The following is a 14,489-nucleotide window of genomic DNA, read 5'->3' as shown; positions in this document are numbered from 1 at the left end:
TTTCAGTACTTAATTAATTGGCATCTCAAGCGCCGTATATATTTTACGAGCAAGGCGAGCTAGTTCGTCTACTTATTAAGATCACACAATTCTCACGTTAGTTAAAATTGTCGTACGATCGTTTCTGAAATGCCCCCCTGAGTAGCTATTGTACTTGCCTGAATATGTGATGTGTGTGATTATACGTGTGTACATTTATATTTTAAAGAAAATTCAATTGATCTTGAATTTCCTATCGGGATGTCTACATGTAGCGTGTTGCATTAGATCGGGATGTAGACATATTGCGTGTTGCATTATATCGGGATGTAAACAGGTAGCGTGTTGCATTATATCGAGATGAATACATGTAGCGTGTTGATTTATATCGGGATTTATACATGTAGCGTTTTGCTTTATATCGGGAAGTATACATGTAGCGTGTTGCATGATATCGGGATGTAAACGTGTAGCCTGTTGCATGGCAACGGGATGTGTACATGTAGCGTGTTGCAATATATCGGGATGTAGACATGTAGCGTGTTGCATTATATCGGGATGAATACGTGTAGCGTGTTGCATTTAATTGGGATGTATACATGTAGTGTATTGCATTATATCGGGATGTATGCATGTAGCGTGTTGCATCATATCGGGATGTCAACATGTAGATTGTGTCTAGTATTCTCTGTTCTATTCTTATGATTCAAGTATCATACATTTGGTTAAATAACCACATATCCGTCTTCCACATGCGGTTTATGACACCATGGTGTTAGTAAGAAACTACCTGGACAGTATCTGATAATAGCAAGATGGTTCGTTCTTTTTGTCAAAACATGGTTTCGAAAAGGATTTGTGATAACTTACTGCAAAATACCGAATATTGTGCTGTACACAGCGTATACAGCGTATTATTAGAACAAGAAGCATAACGTTTTCAAAATGCATTATTTTCTTTCATATACATGGCTTATTAAAACATTATTTACACCCACACTACTAAATATGTGATTTATTGTGAATGAAAGCTATGTTTTGTCAACTCTTTATATACGCTGTTATATGAATATCACCACTTTTGATAACCAGTGTCGGAGTGTAAACTTTGCAGGTGCGCGTGACATCACGCGTCAATAGTGTAAACAACATACTTCATGTGTGGAATGCTATTATTTGCAGACACAATTGTCTGTATCGGCACTTTTCATGACATTTTTTTCTATGTACGTTTGGCAGGAAAAAACATTGATTGTACTGCAAATGCGTTGTTTTTTTTGCAGGTTAAAGACTTAATGATGAGACACTAACAGTTGGCGGAACATATTCAACAAGAGAGTAGCCGGTAAAATATGGCTGACAAACAGTGACATTTGATTCGCGTCGAGTTCTCTCTGATATATTGCATGACCTATCTTTTTAATCGTTTAAATAAAGTCGGTGTGCAAAGCTCGTTAAGAAATGGTATGGCTATGATTTTCCGTTGATTTTTTGTTAAAGTTGTTGATTTACATGGAATTGTTTAATAAAAATTTGTATACATGGTAACCTATTGTGACATTTGTTGTTATTTGTGGTTAATTAGGTTAATTCAAACCGTGTTGCTACTCCGGTTAAGACTCCGGTTAAGACGACTCAAACAAAGTCTTTTTTCCGATTAACAGAGTAAGTTGCAGCCCATACAAATTACGCCTGAAACAAAAGACAATCATTTATTAAAAACCAACAGGAATCTTTAATATTGACAACTTGAACTATATACTTCACATTTATAAGTAAATAGAACGGAAAGAAAACGTCTCAAATGTTAAGAATATGAAACAAATATTCAAAACCATTAGCGTCTATATCGAAAGAAAAATTCTGGAAAATATCGTGAACTATCGGTCTGAGAAAAATGTGAAAGGGTTCACATTTACTCTCGCACTATCTTTCGTAAATATTTGTATGTTCTTCCTTAACTGAGAATTATTGTACGGTATTAGCTCAGATAGCTCAGAAGTAAACAAATATCATCTATTGATTTAATTCTTAGTGATGAACTATTGATTATTACTTGGGAAATAGTTTGTATAACTTTCTAACCAGACGTTTTTTTAAATTTCCAATAAATTGTAGATTCATTTTAATGTATATCATGTCTCTGTTCATTATATTTAATTATCAATAAGAATAAAATATAGATATGAAATGCTAAAAATAAAGTTAAAAATAAAAATACTTATCAACACTCAAAATGAAATTCTTAAATATTGAAATAGATTTTTATTATCAGTGCTCTCGGGTTTCCTCAGTCGTGTCAAGATAAGGTGACTACTAGGCTAGGATGGGGTTTCCTCTGTCGTGGCCAGATAAGGTGACTTCTAGGCAATGTCTGGATGGGGTTTCCTCAGTCGTGTCGAGATAAGGCGACTACTAGGCTATATATGTCTCGGATTTCCTCAGTCGTGTCGAGGTAAGTTGACTACTAGGCTATGTCTGGATGGTGTTTCCTCAGTCGTGTCGAGGTAAGTTGACTACTAGGCTATGTCTGGATGGGGTTTCCTCAGTCGTGTCGAGATAAGTTTACTACTAAGCTATGTCTGGATGGGGTTTCCTCAGTCGTGTTGAGATAAGGTGACTACTAGGCTATGTCTGGATGGGGTTTCCTCTGTCGTGTTGAGATAAGTTGACTACTAGGCTATGTCTGGATGGGGTTTCCTCTGTCGTGTTGAGATAAGGTGACTACTAAGCTATGTCTGGATGGGGTTTCCTCTGTCGTGTTGAGATAAGGTGACTACTAGACTATGTCTGGATGGGGTTTCCTCAGTCGTGTTGAGATAAGGTGACTACTAGGCTATGTCTGGATGGGGTTTCCTCTGTCGCGTTGAGATAAGTTGACTACTAGGCTATGTCTGGATGGGGTTTCCTCAGTCGTGTTGAGATAAGGTGACTACTAGGCTATGTCTGGATGGGGTTTCCTCAGTCGTGTCGAGATAAGTTTACTACTAAGCTATGTCTGGATGGGGTTTCCTCAGTCGTGTCGAGATAAGTTTACTACTAAGCTATGTCTGGATGGGGTTTCCTCAGTCGTGTTGAGATAAGGTGACTACTAGGCTATGTCTGGATGGGGTTTCCTCTGTCGTGTTGAGATAAGGTGACTACTAGGCTATGTCTGGATGGGATTTCCTCTGTCGTGTTGAGATAAGGTGACTACTAGACTATGTCTGGATGGGTTTTCCTCAGTCGTGTCGAGATAAGTTGACTACTAGGCTATGTCTGGATGGGGTTTCCTCAGTCGTGTTGAGATAAGTTGACTAAGAGGCTATGTCTGGATGGGGTTTCCTCAGTCGTGTTGAGATAAGTTGACTACTAGGCTATGTCTGGATGGGGTTTCCTCAGTCGTGTTGAGATAAGTTGACTAAGAGGCTATGTCTGGATGGGGTTTCCTCAGTCGTGTTGAGATAAGGTGACTACTAGGCTATGTCTGGATGGGTTTTGAGTCAATCCACCAGACATTGGACCTTGTCATCTAGTTTCAAATGTAACTTAAAAAAATCATTTACCGTGTTTGTGCTCAACTGTTAATTGTCCACCATGAAATATTCCTGGTCGCCTTTCTAATTCAATGATATTGCCTTTTTGGGGTAAAAAGAAAAGACAATAAGTTATTCGTATGAATAATCTCTTTTAGAACACTCATCCATCGCATATTTTCGGTAGTTTTGGAGCATAAATCTGTTTGACATTCTTTATCAAAACTCATCTGCGTTTCTATTTAGTGTTACCGTGACCCTCTTTACTCTATGACTAGTTTCTGCTCACATACCAAGACGGTCGCATTTGTTAATCTCTTGGTAGGACCTGGTAAAAACATGGAACACATTTAGTTAAATCCAATTTGGCGCTAGAATATTGATTGTGTAAATCAGTTGCATCAATGAGAAAATATAGAAAGGCCCAACATGTCTTAATAGTTACACATATGAAAAGAATAATCGGTATAATATCCAGATTTCGTTTTCTTAGTAAAGTTCGAAAATGTTATCATGTTCACTCAAGCGTTAATTTTTTTCTCATTTTTCTTAGACGGTCCTACTCCGAAAGCAAACAAATATCCTCCATAGATTGCTTTCATTTAGGTCGTAGTTAAACAATTTGAGAACACACTAAAATTGATATCGATGTTAGTTGTGCATAAATACCACTTATTATTCACACATAAATGTGAAATGAAAGCATGTTCAAGTTTAAGCATTCACATTGATGAAACGCTGATACACTTAGATCATATACTTTTTTTAGGAACTTGCCGCTTGGATGACTTGATGTTAAATAAAAAAAATTATTTAACGCTGTGGGTTGGGTTCAGGTGTTTGTGCTTTCTAGCATTAAATAGAGTTTTAAAATATTTGTATAATGAGTTTCATGTGGCCAAGAGCACGTGAATATTTTTATGATAAAAAGGATAAATATACATATAAAGATAAAAATATTCGTTGTCTGTCATATTTATAATGCACACCATAAAGGTTAATTGAACAAAGTTTTTACCGAAGGGAGAACAATGCGTATGGTACGACAATTCAAGCAAAGGGAGATCAACGTGCTGACTTTTCATAACGGAGAAATACGCGCTTATCAGCCTAGTGACAAAATATTTATCGAGTTTAACCTACATATAAATATGAAATTAATATAAGCAATTGCACCTGTCAATATTATATATTTATTTGCTAGAGACGTACGAATACACATCGGCTATATATACATGTACATGAAATAAACGATCAACGAAAGGCACGTTTTATGAATAAAATACAAACAGAACAAATTAAGTAGACTTAATTGACCATGTATAAATTTATAACGAAATCAAATATAATAAAATAGTATTTATGATTGAAACCAAATTTTTACTAATATTCTTTGTCCAATGAAGATTTACCTATTTGACAATCATAACAAGCAGACAAGTAACAGTTTGCTATTTGCGAATGAATTCTACTATCATTACTTAATATTATTATCCTTAAATCTTAAAGTATTATTATATATACGAACTAAGCATTTGAAATGCAACTAAAAAATCTGATATCATTTCAGATTTAGATCTAGTTTGAAAAACATTTACATTTTTACATGGTTACCATATGAACGCGACGTCTGTTTTGTTACCGATGAACAGTAAGGTTAATCAGTATCAGTGTTTTATAATATGCGGTGCAAATATCAGGAGTTACAGTTATTTCTTAAAATGCCATCGAGCTAGTGTCTTACAAAGTATATACATACATTGTATAAGATTTAAAGATTTGTATTATGAAAGCTTAATTTAGCAGGTGGTGTCCTTCAATAAAGAAGTGTTCTAAAAATCATAATAGTGACAGTAGAGCAAACTATGTTTAAAGTTAATAAATGTATTGCAACATAAACAATACCCTTTCAAACATATATATGATAAACTAAATGTATATGTATAAGACAACACATTATCAGTCAATATATACACATGGCGAATAAAATAAAATAAAATGTATCTTGCAACTTAAACATGAATAAAGCTTCAACATGACTGGTATCTAGCGCATTTTGGTATATGTACAATACTGACATCTTAATATATTCATACTTAATTTACAAGAAATAAAAGCCTAAAACAATTATTAAAAGGAAAAAATAATTCATACGTTTCTCTTTAACTTGAATATAGGAAAAAAACACACTGCAAAACCAATTTAGATATATATTCTTGGTTTGAAGGGACTGGTTCACAGTTTGGTATAAAAAAGACTTTCAAAGTAACTATTACAGATTGAATTAAAAAAGGTATACACTATGTTTAAGAAGCGAAATAACACTCTTGACTAAGAAAAATGTTAAAAATATCGGTTCATTGACCAATAATCGTCATTATAAATCGAATGAAACCTTTTTTCGCTATAATTTTGAATATACGTTAAGAAGTAAGATAGCTTATGCAATTTGCTAATATATATTAATGCCAATGGTAGATCTCTAGCTTTAGTTTTAAGAGGGCCCTGGTTCGAATCCTGGATTATTGAAAGTTTCTTCTCAACTTCGTACGTGTTGTTGTTATTAGTTAAGGCTATTCAAAACTGTATAGATTTGTATGAATTGTAGGCAAACATATTTTATAATTTTGTTCTAGAAATACGACTATCTGTGAACAAGTCCTTTTAAGGCAAGTGACAATTTTAACCCATTAATGCCTAGCGTCTAGGAAAATGGCCTTGGCAAACAGCGAAGACCCAGATAAGACGCCGAATGATGCGGCGTCTCATTAGAATCTTCGCTGTTTGCTTAAAGGAATTTCTGTGAGAAATAATCTAAATATAAAAATAAATACACTAGACATCCCTAATTTTGGAAATAAATTGATCCAATTGAGAAGGATGGGAGAGTCCACTAGGCACAAATAGGTTAAACACGTTTGGATACCTAGCAGAATACGTTTCTTGTTTGGTTGAAGATTTTAAAAGGCTTCCAGTGTTGTTCTGCATAGCATTTATTTTAGAGTAAGAGAAGCTGAAGATATGGAGACATATTTAAAGTAATTGCAAGATATTGCACTTAAACTAAAAGCAGCGGTTAATCAAGTGATCACGCTGTTTCCTTGGTTTCTGTGGTTAATTTGGTTTAAGTTAAAACACGTTGTATTCATCTTCGGAATTTGTTTTTGAGTTTATATTACAACCAAATGTAATATTTACTTGTTAAAAGGGGCTGTTTCATTAAATAAAATACGGACCATTTAAAAGATTTTACAATTGATATAATTATAAATAAAAACAAAGTCATGTCTGTAAATTTTTGAAGCCATAATTTTGAAAATTAAAGAAAACGATGTCTGTGTGGTTGTTGTTTTGGTGGTTTTTATTCAGGAATATACAGACGTGTACCTTTTCTTAAATGTATGCACACGTGATCCATCAGTGATCATACAAAATGCCCTATTGTACGACATGAAAGTCGCGGAGTAAACAATAACGTCAAAGTGCAAACAGTACAGACGATAATGTTATCATGCTAATATTCTTTGACAAGAATAACCTTTAAAGGAAGCAATTAGTTATAGTGTAACAAAAGGTCCATTATATATGAGCAAAAGTCATTTGTTAAAAGAAAAGCGAACAGAAATACGTTATGTTTCAAACTTTGTAAGTAATAAACATATTACATTGCACTCCAGATACCACGCATCAATATATATGTATATATACATATATTATCTTGAGTGCAATGTAATATGTTTATTACTTACAAAGTTTGAAACATAGCGTATTCCTGTTTGCTTTTCTTTAAACAAATGACTTTTGCCCATATTTAATGGAAGTTTTGTTACACTATAACTTATTGCTTCAAACAAACGTTCTTGAGTGTCAGCTTAACCAATTTTTCAACCGTTTGCGAAATTAAAATAGTTATTTATATTTCTTTCCTGACCCAATATTGAATTTATCATTACTAGCATAAAATAAGACAGTCTATGACGAAGTGTGACTATTATGACGAATAACTTTTCATTATAGAATTTATCTAAGCTATGACTGCTCGTGCGCCGTGCGAAATCCTTATTCATGACGATTTCCGGTCCATGCAGCAGTAGATGACTGAAGTGAGAAGCGCGCCACCTGCCGCCCCGATGGCAGTCCAGAAGGACCAGCCGAAGCGGCCACTGGAGCTTATATCCATCTGGAAGTCTATCTTCCATTCCTGGTTCGCTTTGATCCCAAACACGACAACCGCCACGGCGATGCAGAGACCTGAAATACGCTTTGTATTAATGTGACGTCTTCAGTAGTTAGAATTAAGAAATAGGCATTCACAATGTGTCAATGTAACGTCAATAACGACCTTTCAGCTCGACATAGAACCTCCCTCGACCACAACCCGTATCTTAATCCATTCACGTCCCTCAACCCAAAACCCATTTACCCCTACCCAAACCGCAGATATACCCCCTCTCGTACCTTAACCCATTCGAACTCAGCCCCCCCCCCTTTTGATCTAAAACAATCTCTTCACTCCTATTTTTACATCAACTTTGCTCGACCAGATCGTCTGGAACCAAATTCCTTGGCCCACGCTCCATTGAGCCCAATCCCCTCGATCCCTACACTAGTTTAACCCCACCGTCATCGAACGCATCCCATGTCGCTCTTACTCGTCAACCTAAATTAGTCGCCTCTGTCAACCTTACGCATATATCCAACAAAGGTGTAGTTTATCATACATCCATAAATACATGTTCAACAAAAAACAACACAAGACAAACAACCTAATAAAATTATTTCGGAGAATGCTTGTAAAAATAAGTATTTTGCTTGTTGCTAAGGTGCTGAAAAAAGAACGCTCTCGGTCTGCGCAAATGTTCCTGATAACCTGTATAAGATTCCAAAGTCTTAGATAAATGTTCATACACAATACAGTATCCATGTTTTACTAAATGTAATGGTGGGGTATGTGCTGACTGTTTATGCTTACTTTCTAATGCTATCTAAATACAATAGGATCCAACATATTTTCCACACTGTCATTCGTGACAGTCTTCATTATTCACATCATCATCATCATCGTCGTCGTCGTCATTGTCATTGTCATCGTCATCATCATCATCATCATCATCATCATCATCATCATCATCATCATCATCTTTTTCATCATCATAATCATCATCATCATCATCATCATCAGCAGCAGCATCAGCATCATCATCATCATCATCATCATCAACAACAACATCATCATCATCATCATCATCATCATCATCATCATCATCATCATCATCATCATCATCATCATCACCATCATCATCATCATCATCATCATCACCATCTTTGTCGTCTTCATCGTCATCGTAATCATCATCATCATTCTCATCACCACCACGAACATCAGCATCAGCAGCATAACCAACATCATCATCATCAACGCATCATTATCAACGACAGTAACATCATCTTCCGCAACAGCAACCACACGTGTGGCTACCTGCATAACTTACTTGCTACAATGAGGAATCCACAGATTGGTTGGTGTGGGTTACAGCTATGGCACGTGCAGCAAAGGGAGAGTGTGGCCACGATCAACGCCAGGATCCCAAGCGCCAGTGCCGATGACATGAGTCCCTGGGTCGCCTTGAACCATACTGAAATACAGGACAAAGCGTTGAACCATATTGAAAATACAGGACAAAATGCGATTGACTTGGACAATACTGAAAATACAGGACAAATCGTTGAACCATAATCAACATTTGGAACATAACATATGGGAAGATATGGCCTTTAACCATAATGGAAATAAAATGGACGTACGCTTGAACCAAACTGAACCTTGAGCAGGTAATATTGAACACAGATGGCATAAAAATATTAGAATGCGAAGAGCATAATACTGGAATAAGATGAGAAAAGCTTAAACCATACTCAAAATAGATTACAAAAGTTTGAGCTATACTCAACGTGAAGGACAAAAGCTTGAACCATTCTGCAATTAGAGGACATAATATTGACACTTGAATCGTTTTGCTTTGATCCACACATCGCGTAGAAAATAAAGCTTTGAACCGCACTTGAAATAATGAACACAGCCTTGAATTACACTGAGAATATTGCGTACCGCCTTGACCTTCACTTGCAATATAGTTTATAGCATAGGATCGTGCTGAAATATGGAACGTTGCATTTAACCAAACAAAAAAGTAAACATTGAACCGTGATAAAATACAGAAACATAGCGTCAATCTATACTATAGGTTCACGGGATGTATGATTAAACAAAACAATAAGTCACTGCATTATGTATATTGTACAATGATTCGTACATCTATTTTATTTTCTAGAAGAGTCAGAGAATACAGTTACTCGAAAAGTAATTATTTTCGTCGGTTTCGAAGAAGTCCAAAACTGTCACAAATTCGTTAGTAGCATGTATGTCTTGTCTGTGTACTGATGTGGGCATAAAACGTATTTTGTACTTAATCTATACGATCTACATTTTATTACCATTCAAGCAATAACATAAATCTCTTCACAATGAAGTGATATAGGTCGACAAAGCACTAAGCTCGTATGAATATAAGCTTTCTGTTGTTTTGCTTGCGCATGAGAGATAAGCGCTGAATCCTAACCGATATTCTGAAAATCTCGGTCTATCAAATTTTACCGCATCACATTGCGAACTCAAATAAACGCCAATGTCTGTAAATGTGAAAGTACAAAGTTAACAAACAATAGTAAACAGGAGTTGTTGTTGTTCATTTTTGTTGAATAAAAGACAACGTATAATGTATATTAATACATGGTGTTTTACCTCACCTCAATATTATAAATTTATCACCGCTTTAATATCAAACAATTAAACAATTGTATAAGCTGCACACATTTCAAGCAACATACATACACAAAATCAACGAATATATCCTAAAATATATCGTAAAAATTAAGCTAACCCATAAAAATCAGTGTTCCTTAGATCCAAGATTTCCACACTAAATGTGATCTGGTAACATAACATGACGATATCCGAGTATGTATGAGCGAACGCGAGATAGAAACCGGGCAGCTTGTGAGAACTAAGTCAGTCTTCAGACGCTGTCCGAAGCCAATCTGGCGTTTGCTTGTCAATGTTCGATATCGATAGGAAAGTCACATGGAATATATTGTGCCACCAAAAAAAGACCACTGTGTTTCTCGTTCAATCTATATTACATACAACATCTAGCGTTCTAGCTAGAACTTCTAAAAAAGTTTTGTTATTGCTATTATTTTTTATGAAATGTTTGCTGCTTCTCTTGATTCTACGTTTATGAAGAAAAATACACAACTGCAAAAAACACTAACAATGGCGACCTTTACCAGTCGAGTCACAATCTATGATATATCTTTCAGTAACCCATTCTGGTTTGTATTACTTATTCTACATAAACATTTTTTTAAATTACATTTATATAAAAACTCGTCCATAAATATGTGTCCTAAAGGTAAAAACCAAAACATACTCACAATAATGTCGTTATATATGACGTAACGGTTTATGTATAGAATGAATATAAGTTTTAATAATATTATTTGTATAACTTCTCCTCGTTATATTATTGTGCTATAAAACTATTTTTTAACTTATCACCTGTGTATAATTGAATCCTCAATCTTTTCTGATAAATCATCCGCTTTATAAATAAATCCATACTTTATCTATATACTATATTTTGACTAGATATAGCTTTATTCTAATTCTATTACATAGATCCTCGTCTGTATATATAATATGCTCTTATTCTATTCTAATAACTTCTGCTCTGCTCAATAATATAATTATGTTCTAGTTATATTACAATTACTTCTTATTTATATTGTATTGTGTCCTTGTTCTATTCTAATAACTTCTTTTATATATATCATGGTATACTAGTTCTTATACGGATAAAAGACGGACATGCAGGCCTTGATCGTTTATTCTTATCAGTGTTTGATATATCTATTACCATACCAATGCAACTCGATTGCTTGCCATGCGTCATCTATGTTCGCGACCATATTTCCTAAAAATAATTTTTAGTAGCCAAAAACATTTGAAACATTTTATACCGCATGTATATTCAAACATAATAACACGATTGTAATCATCTTGTGGCGAATGATACTACATATTTTAGCAAAATATGATTTTAACCGATAAAAATACTTCTTTCACCGCCATTTTGTAATGCTTCATGTTGCATTTTTACCGCGCCAAAAGACTCCACTTGTATTGTGAAGTAATTAAAGGACTAGTTCAAAAACAACAGTGTTTATTTTAACGCATATCTTCCAATAAAACATAACCCGTCCGCATCTCTTTTTATATAAATTAACGTTTATTGTGTTCTTCAATAATTTAGTTATCTCATTGTTTCATGATATTTTTTCCTCCCGAGTACAACACCAGTATGATATATATGATAAAGATACGAAATCATGTTATAAATGCTGCAGTGTTTAAACACCCGTGATGCTCAATATTATAACTTTTATCTAATAGGTTTAGCCATTTTGAAATACTTTGGCTCAATAAATATTCCACAAAACACACCATTTTATAATATTAGATCTTAGCGTTGGAAGCTTTGTACAAATCATGTCATTTCATCAAGAAAAGAAATCTGTTTAATTGTTTTGCTAAAGAATGTTTTTTAATAAAAGCCTTCAATAAGCGTTTTTACGTGAATACATATATTATCATATTATAATAGAAATTCATCTATAAATGTAAATAATTTTTGTGTCGACATATTCTAGCGATCATTGCAGTGAAACTCACCAGGGAATTGTTACAACGAGAATGCATTGTGATGCACGTATAGCATGTCTAATTTGGCTTCAGTTCGGATTGATGTGTAAACGTCAAATATATTTAATATAATTACATATTGTATACTATTCGAACATCACGCTATTCGCTAAACAAAACACATTTGTAATATTCAGATGTTTGCTGCACGCACAAAGATAAGACACGTTTTGAAATTTAAAACACTATCTTACGTCTGCCAAGCAATTCGGTGTTTTTTTTTTGTTTATTTCTTTGAAATCTGGAACACGTGACAGGAAATGCAAAATATTACGAGTAAATGTTCCGCCATTTGAAGATATTTATCTCGTCCATGATTCATTGAAAGATAGCGCTATAGGTTGCTGAAAACCCCAACCGTTCTTATCAACACTCATGAATATTGCGTCATTAAAGATACGGAAGACAGACATTTTATACATTTGAATTTCGTTGCATTAAGCAATATAAATTTCATTTTTGTTTTACATAATTCTTTATTACAGTGAATAATGCTTTTCAAACACATAGTTTAGGAATATGTCCGTTTCGTTATATCTGTCTTAAATGGGTTTTTTTCAGTTTGCGACACTTTAATACATTAAGATACTTGATATTACTTTGCGTTCGTAGTTCGCAACTGTTTTGGTGAAAAAATATACAACACTTAGGCATATAAAGTCTCAATTGACTTATCTGCAAGATCATACTTACGAACTCAATAATTAAGCGTAATGAAATGCGAACTTCGGAGGCTTTTTCCGTAACTTCGCGCTCGTATTTGTTAGCAAGTTGTATTGCTCTAAAACATTGTTATTATATACATTGAATTGTATAGATAATTGGTATAACCTGAGTTAATAATTTGCAGAGTTTGGTTACTAAATTTTGAACAATAGTATTTAAATCGCTGCAAACAATTTGCAATAACATAACAAATAATAACTATTTTCTTTCCCACAACATGTTATTATAAACATTCTTTGATTAAATTTAAGTAACTCCGTCTTTAGATATGAGTAGCGAGCCTGTCTGCAATTGACTTTACCTGGAAGTTGGTCGTGGATCTGCCTGTCATTCACGAGCCACGTGCACGTGTCATTGTTACAGAGTGCAAGCAGCCCCTTGTGCACGGGATGGATTATATAGTCCCCGTCGCCTATCAACCAATAGGGCGTCACGTAGCATATCACTATCGCGGCGAATGAAAGCACAACGCAAACGTATCCAAAACTTTCGATGTGAGACATCGTTCTTTTGACGTCGAGTTTAATTTTCCGTTCAGTTAATACGGCACAAACGTCATGGGTAAAATAGTCGGCTGATTGTCAATTGTATACACACAATTTTGTATTCTACGAGCAAACGTTTACAACCGTCATTTCACCCCAACACCCATTTCTAACACTTCATTATAACACTTACACCATCAAGTATTTTATACCGTATTTTCCTTGAATGATTACGTACGTTTTGTTCATCTTTGTTCATGTGTGTACACACGTATCACAGGAAGTGTTTTCAGCCAATAGAACGTACAGAACGTTTACGTTCCTCCTCACATTTTCTTGTCCGCTTTCTGTGCTAGCTTTTTGTAGAAAACATTTCCCGAAACTATAAATAGCTTTGATTATCCACGCGATATATTTTTCCTTTCATGTTTCATCTCCATTCCTTTTTGAAGAAATGTTCTGTGAATTGCCCACGTACTTTTCTTGGAAGTTGTATGTTTACCCGTTTCACTTCAAAGAAATGACTACTACTCAAGTCTACAATCTCCGTATTTCTGAGCCACGATAATGCTAGTGGAATCTAACCGCGGTTACATCTCACCTGAACGAATTTTCGCACTAGGAAATTTTCAATAAAACAAACTCCACGTCTCGGAATTTCGAATATACATTTGCCATCATTATGGAATCATAAAACCATCTGGGAATGATTTGTATTAGGCGAAAAAGCAAGTCGAATAAGAAACAAATACGCAGGGGAGAGTGTAAACACTAACTAAACGGTTTGTGTTGATAATCCAATGCCTTTAAGTGAATCCCGTACGTTTATGTAAAATCATACACAATTATCTATGCACTCTGAATCAGCAGACGATTTATTGCATTTATCTTACGGACGATTCCGATGATAGTCGATGTATAACGATTTGGAATTGATGTTTAAACAGATGGTCTGATTTGTAG

The 14,489-nt window shown here is 34.7% G+C and overlaps 2 protein-coding genes and 1 long non-coding RNA gene across 19 annotated transcripts in view; 1 reads left to right on the top strand and 2 right to left on the bottom strand.

Annotated features, from left to right (window-relative positions):
• LOC127849905 (thioredoxin domain-containing protein-like) overlaps nt 1-4,579 on the bottom strand; it is a 322,209-nt gene extending 317,630 nt beyond the window's left edge. Inside the window, exons 1-3 of the mRNA XM_052382656.1 lie at nt 4,573-4,579; nt 3,762-3,822; nt 1,756-1,778 (exon numbers count right to left, since the gene is read on the bottom strand). Of these exons, the coding sequence (XP_052238616.1) occupies nt 1,756-1,778; nt 3,762-3,822; nt 4,573-4,579 (91 nt within the window). The remainder of the gene's footprint in view (nt 1-1,755; nt 1,779-3,761; nt 3,823-4,572) is intronic.
• On the top strand, nt 163-1,531 carry LOC127851095 (uncharacterized). The gene is made up of 2 exons (XR_008035661.1): nt 163-316; nt 1,263-1,531. It is a non-coding gene; the product is annotated as an uncharacterized LOC127851095 (long non-coding RNA).
• Nucleotides 4,580-7,287: 2,708 nt separating the features above from the next.
• LOC127851091 (uncharacterized) overlaps nt 7,288-14,489 on the bottom strand; it is a 194,396-nt gene continuing 187,194 nt past the window's right edge. For 11 of the 17 annotated variants that reach the window (XM_052384614.1, XM_052384615.1, XM_052384609.1 and 8 more), the window contains 2 exons: nt 8,987-9,130; nt 7,288-7,745 (listed from right to left, as the gene is read on the bottom strand). In XM_052384614.1, the coding sequence (XP_052240574.1) occupies nt 7,558-7,745; nt 8,987-9,130 (332 nt within the window). In that variant the 3' untranslated portion in view covers nt 7,288-7,557. Of the gene's footprint in view, nt 7,746-8,986; nt 9,131-13,342; nt 14,145-14,489 lie in introns of all 17 variants that reach the window. The other 6 variants (XM_052384601.1, XM_052384599.1, XM_052384600.1 and 3 more) reach the window with 3 other exon arrangements.

Source organism: Dreissena polymorpha, chromosome 11 (assembly GCF_020536995.1).
Source record: "Dreissena polymorpha isolate Duluth1 chromosome 11, UMN_Dpol_1.0, whole genome shotgun sequence".
NCBI classification, from domain to species: Eukaryota; Metazoa; Mollusca; class Bivalvia; order Myida; family Dreissenidae; genus Dreissena; species Dreissena polymorpha.
This window is presented reverse-complemented; position numbering and strand designations above follow the sequence as displayed.